Source organism: Staurois parvus, unplaced genomic scaffold (genome assembly GCF_062004578.1).
Source record: "Staurois parvus isolate SC_StPar_1 unplaced genomic scaffold, SC_StPar_1.0 ptg000781l, whole genome shotgun sequence".
NCBI lineage: Eukaryota > Metazoa > Chordata > Amphibia > Anura > Ranidae > Staurois > Staurois parvus.
In genome coordinates this window covers 305,319-311,318 of record NW_028318577.1, presented here as the reverse complement: position 1 = coordinate 311,318, position 6,000 = coordinate 305,319, and the positions used below count along the sequence as shown (strand labels likewise).

General features: G+C 52.1%; 1 protein-coding gene across 1 annotated transcript in view; it reads right to left on the bottom strand.

Moving 5' to 3' along the window:
- Nucleotides 1-1,260: 1,260 nt before the first annotated feature.
- The window catches only part of CTR9 (CTR9 component of Paf1/RNA polymerase II complex), a gene marked incomplete at its 3' end in the record, with an annotated part of 31,938 nt that continues 27,198 nt past the window's right edge, over nt 1,261-6,000 (bottom strand). The window contains 8 exon segments of the mRNA XM_089654616.1: nt 1,261-1,355; nt 1,357-1,407; nt 1,732-1,849; nt 3,264-3,297; nt 3,300-3,366; nt 3,368-3,411; nt 3,603-3,690; nt 4,988-5,173. Coding sequence (XP_089510742.1) covers nt 1,261-1,355; nt 1,357-1,407; nt 1,732-1,849; nt 3,264-3,297; nt 3,300-3,366; nt 3,368-3,411; nt 3,603-3,690; nt 4,988-5,173 — 683 coding nt within the window.

The window sequence follows — 6,000 nt, the reverse complement described above, 5'->3', positions numbered from 1 at the left end:
CAAGCCATTCTCCCTGGCTTTTCTTCCTTTCCAGTATATGCAGCTTTCCCCCCCAACTTAGGAAAAACTGAAGGCAGCGGCTGCTGTCAGGTGACTGTCAACTACGAGTTTAAAATAAAAGGTAATAGCTGTAATCCATATTTTTTTTAATAATTAGAACTGGGAACTCAACATAATTGTGTGATTCCCATTTCCTGGCCTAATATATATTTTAACTGATCAAAAGACAGCAAATAAGAGAAGATGATGGTTAGGATTTCTATACAATTCAAGATCAGGTATAATCAGCGATATTTAAAGCGGTATTTGATAGAGTGGCTTCATTAGTTTTCTTTTTTTCAATCATTTTTTTTCTTTATTTCTGTGGATCCTGCCAGTAACACAATACCTGTCCTCGGTTGACAACACTTATTCATACTGTTATCTATAGAGGAACAGCGTTGTCACCCATGGGCAGACGTAAGGACTACACAACAAACCCCCCCCCCCCCCCCTCATCAAAGCTCCTAACATAGTGGGAGTCATTCTGTAGTCTACTGAGAGAACTGGGAACAATATAACTGAAAACAGAGCAAAGGAAGTTATCTGGATCAACAGGTATTTCTTGGTACTTAAAGCGGAGTTCCACTCACGCTGTCAAAAAATAAAAGTCAGCAGCTACAAAAACTGTAGCTGCTGACTTTTAAAAAACAGCCCCTTACCTGTCCCTCGGTCCCACGGTGTGTCCCCCGCAGCCCGTTTCACCAGCCGTCCTGTATTCCAGGCCGGCATCTTCAGTGTGGGCACCCGGCTGTGACAGCTTGCGGCTTCACAGCCGGGTACCCACTGCACATGTGCGAGTAGCACTGCACTGCACTTCATGAATGGTCCTGTAGTCTTCTGGGACCTGTCACGTGTCCCAAAAGACTACAGGGAGGGAGGGAGGACACCTTCGCCTAGGCGATCGGACTGGCAGTGGGAGTGTGTACCTGTCAAATTCGGGTACCTGCTCCCTCCCTGCCCCCCAAAAGTGCCAATTCTTAATGGGGAGCGAGGGAGCAGTCCTTACAGCGGAACTTCCCCTTTGGAGTGGGTGGAGCTCCGCTTTAAGAACTTATTTGGATTGTACGAATGCAGTGGGGATATTAAAGCGTAAGCTCCTCTGGAGCAAAAACATGTCACAGCTATTGTGCTAGGTAGTGGTGAGTCCCTATCACCCCATGACAATGAAGGCCAATTATAATGAATTGCTTTCTAGTTGTTAATCAAGTCCCGCCTCACCTGTGTGCCAGTTCAAGCTCTTTTACTGCATTCAATACTTCTTTCAAGTTACTCTTCTCATCCTTCAGTATGGACGTTGCAAGTCTCTGGAGCACCCAGGGCCACATTGAACATGAGGACAGTGTCATTGGGCGCCACATGCCGAGCCTGCAGGTTTAAGCAGATGGGATGTGAGCACAACAAGCTGCAATGCGTTGTCCACAGGAGATCCTGGGAACTAATGTGATTTACCAAATGACAACTTATTTTCCTAGGAGGTCCTGATGCTACTTATAGTCCCCTCTAGTAATCCATAACCAATGCAGGTTACCAATGTTATAACACGCATGAGGCCATCAGCATTACAGCAAACATGCCCTGAATGTGGGCGATTCAGACCAAGCACAAAATGAAAAATTCGAGGTCATGTTCAGTAAAACTGCATGTCAAAATAACCAGTAGATAGATGCAGAGATATAGACAAATCATTACCTTCAGGAGGATCTGCTTGCACTCCTGCAACTTGCCGCATTTGAAGAGTGCTCTGGCCAGGTACAGCAGGACCTCTGTGTTCTGGTGTTTGTAGAACTTGCGCAGACAGTTTTCATACTAAAAAGAGGGGGGAAAGTGGTTGGTAATGTGGGGGGGGCACGAGTTTGGAGAGAGAGAGAGAGAGAGAAGGGGAGGAGAGAGAGAAGGGGAGGAGAGAGAGAAGGGGAGGAGGGGAGAGAGAGAGAAGGGGAGGAGGGGAGAGAGAGAGAAGAGGAGGAGGGGAGAGAGAGAGAAGGGGAGGAGGGGAGAGAGAGAGAAGGGGAGGAGGAGAGAGAGAGAGAAGGGGGAGAGAGAGAGGGGGGGAGGAGGGAGAGAGAGGAGGGAGGGAGGGAGGGAGAGAGGGAGAGGAGGGAGAGAGAGGAGGGGGGGAGAGAAAGAGAGGGGGAAGGGAGAGAAAGAGAGGGGGAAGGGAGAGAAAGAGAGGGGGAAGGGAGAGAAAGAGAGGGGGAAGGGAGAGAAAGAGAGGGGGAAGGGAGAGAAAGAGGGGGGGGGGGAGGGAGAGAAAGAGGGGGGGGGAGGGAGAGAAAGAGGGGGGGAGGGAGAGAGAGAGGGGAGGGAGAGGAAGGGAGGGAGAGGGGGAGGAAGAGGAAGGGAGGGGGAGAGGGGGGAGGAAGAGGAAGGGAGGGAGGGAGGGGGAGGAAGAGGGAGGGAGGGGGAGGAAGAGGGAGGGAGGGGGAGGAAGAGGGAGGGAGGGGGAGGAAGAGGGAGGGAGAATGGGGGAGGAAGAGGGGGGGGGGAGAGAGGAGAGGGAGAGGGAAGAGGAGGGAGGGAGAGAGGGAGGAAGAGGGGGGAGGGAGGAAGAGGGGGGAGGGAGGAAGAGGGGGGGAGGGAGGAAGAGGGAAGAGGGAGGGAGGAGGGGGGGAGGGAGAGAGGGGGGAGGGAGAGAGGGAGAGGGGGGGGGGGAGAGGGAGAGGGGGGGGGGAGAAGGTGGGAGAGGGGGGGGGAGAGGGAGAGGGGGGGGAGAGGGAGAGGGGGGGAGAGGGAGGGGGGGGGGGGAGAGGGAGAGGGGGGGGAGAGAGGGAGAGGGGGGGGAGAGAGGGAGAGGGGGAGGGAGAGGGGGAGAGAGAGAGGGAGAGGGGGAGGGAGAGGGGGGAGAGAGGGAGGGGGGGGGGGAGAGGGGGAGGGAGAGGGGGAGGGAGAGGGGGGAGAGAGAGGGAGAGGGGGAGGGAGAGGGGGGAGAGAGAGGGAGAGGGGAGGGGAGGGGAAGAGGGAGAGTGGGAGAGGGGAGGGGGAGGGAGAGTGGAGAGGGGGAGGGAGGAGGGAGAGGGGGAGGGAGAGGGAGAGCGAAGGGGAGGGGAGAGGAGAAGGGAGAAGGAGGACGAGGGGGAGGGGGAGAAGATAATATATACATATATGTAAATGAAAAAAAAAATGAAAGAGGTGGGGGAGAGAGGAAGGAAGAGAGAAAAAAAGAAAGAAACATAGCTAGATACAGAGGTCACTTGTGTTTGTAGTGTTTGGTTGGGACATCCATTTGCACAGCACTAATGAACTGTTTCTGCTCCAGTAGATGTGCGCCAAGTTTAACCAAACGTCGCTAATATCCGCCGTTGCCTCTCTGACTTGAGCAAATACGTTCACGGGCCTCACGGACATAACCTTTGTGCGCCAAGAAAGCTCCTAAACAAAGGACAACCCGTTCCGGCTCAGATTCAGATTTTTTTTATCCATAAGGATTATTTCAGACACAAAACAGTAATATACGCAGCAGATTGGGTCAGACAGATGCAGACAAGCAGATGTTGTGGCAGACCAGGCTACCCTCAGAAACCTGCACATTGCACAGAACAAGCACAGAGACCAGGACATACCGATTCCATTGGCTGCATAGAGATTCTTGGAGTCGTTCCTGAGCACCTGCTTGTATATCGCCAACGCACGATCTTGGTGGCGCTTTTCCTAAATGGGGAAAAAAAAATGTAAAATCCACACTATACGCATCAACTGACAGAAAAGCCCTCCTACAGCAAATTATACATGTTGACTTTATGGTCATGGGTTGCAGTCCACAATGCATTCAAATCCCAGCACCTTTACAAGCTGCCCGCCCAGAACCCCACCTTCAAATATTCAAGAACCGCCCATCACATATACTTTGCTTCCAATCAGATCTTGCCTCTAAATACCGGGACCACAGGCTCCCAGTCCGACCCCCCACAATGAATGTGTCAGGGATCCTGCCGCCGTGTAACGGATCTCCTCGGGTCGCGGCAGTGCGAGAGCGCATGCGCGGGAGCGTGCGGGCGCGCAGGCGCGGGAGCGTGCGGGCGCGCATGCGGGGCGTGCGGGTGCGCGCATGCGCGGGGGCGTGCGGGTGCGCGCATGCGCGGGGGCGTGCGGGTGCGCGCATGCGCGGGGGCGTGCGGGTGCGCGCATGCGCGGGAGCGTGCGGGTGCGCGCATGCGCGGGAGCGTGCGCGCATGCGCGGGAGCATACACGTCACCGCAAGGCGGGCTATTTAAACCTGCAATACAGTGTAATCAATGCCTTCTGGTCTATAATGTCCTGCACTCCATAACCTGATTCTGTTGCCTGTATCCTGATCTGACCTGTCTAAAAAAGAACTCCGCCTGCACCGACCCCGGCTATCCCTGACTATCCGCTTTCCTGCTCCCTTGTACTTGATTTGCTTGTTTGATCCTGACCCGGCTTGTCTGACTCTTCTGCACCTACTTACCTGTATCTGCACCTGGCTTGTATCCTGATTGCTGCCATACTTACCTGCTGCTGCACCCACGGTCCTGTGTCCAGTCCCAGTCTGCATCCCGATTGCCTCCATACCTCCCTGCTGCTGCACCTACGTTCCTGCATCCGCACCGGACCTGCATCCGGATCTCCTGGGTCTTCACCTACCTGCCGCCAGCTCCAGACCTACCCAGCACTCGTGCCACTCCTGGCTCTGCACCCTCTGTTCCCACTATCAGGGGCTCCGAGCGGGAGTAGTAAGAGGACGCCTCCTCTCCACGTCAGGCTCCCAACCAGGAACGTGTCAGAATGTCTTTTGAGTTACTGCGTATATGGCAGCCCAAAGAAGGTTGATGCTGTGATGCCAAGACAGCATCTGTGGGACCGAAGGCCAAGACGTGAGACTGTCCTGGCAAATACAGGACCGTTGCCATCTATGTGACTTTGACATCCTGAAAACCGAATGATACAATTTTGCCCCAAGACTAAGACCACCAAGACTACTACAGACCTTCTCTCGGTCACGGGTAGGTTGATGTAAAGTCTGCAGCCAAACGTTGCCCAGAGCCAACATAGAGTAGGTGTCATTCTGTGTGGACGGCTGCTTCAGAATCCTCTCAAACTTCTTCTGTCCTGGTCCCCATTCCTGCTTCGCCAAGTGCAAGTTCCCAATCAGAGACCAAGCGTCAGGATGATCCTGAAAAACCCAGAAAAATGGAAGTCAGTCACTTAAAAAGTGGAACATTGCCAATAACAACTTGATAAAAAAATAATGTTCTTTAGCCGGGAACATACATTCTATAGGAATAAATTATGCTACCGAAATTTGTCTGTGCTGTAAATTGTCTCCAGCGTTGCTCCTGTTTCTTCTTGCTGGAGGCGGCCATTTTGTTGAAGCCCCTGAACAGCAGTAAATCATAAAGCGGAGCTAAATCCATCACTCTAATGGTTTCAAATAACAGTTACATTCCTGGAATAAGGATTGCTAACTGTCTTATTTGCTTCAACCTCAACCATGCTGTCAAATCATCAAATGGCTGCTGTCATAAGTGATCACATGGGCAGCACCATAGCATTTGCAGATCAAGCAGAAGCAGCTTCCTTGGCTGTAAAGGATAGGAGGGTTCAATTATGCTTTCAAGCTGTCGGCAGATTGGCCTCTACAAATTTGGCAGTGCCTAAAAATGGAGAGTAAGTAACTGAGCATGTGCAGAGCAGGGTGAGACAGTGTATACAGTATAGACTCTTTTTAACCACTTGTCTCCCGGGCACTTTTACCCCCTTCCTGCCCAGGCCTTTGAATGAAAATTGTACGGTCATGCAACACTGTACTCATATGAAATTTGTATAATTTTTTGAGACAGATAGAGCTTTCTTTAGTGGTATTTAATCACCTCCTAGATTGCAAGCTCCAAGGATCAGGGACCTCCTATCCCTCTTGTATTGAACTGTATTGTTGCTGTATTGTCTCCCGTTATATTGTAAAGCGCTGAGCAAACTGTTGGCGCCATATAAATCCTGTAT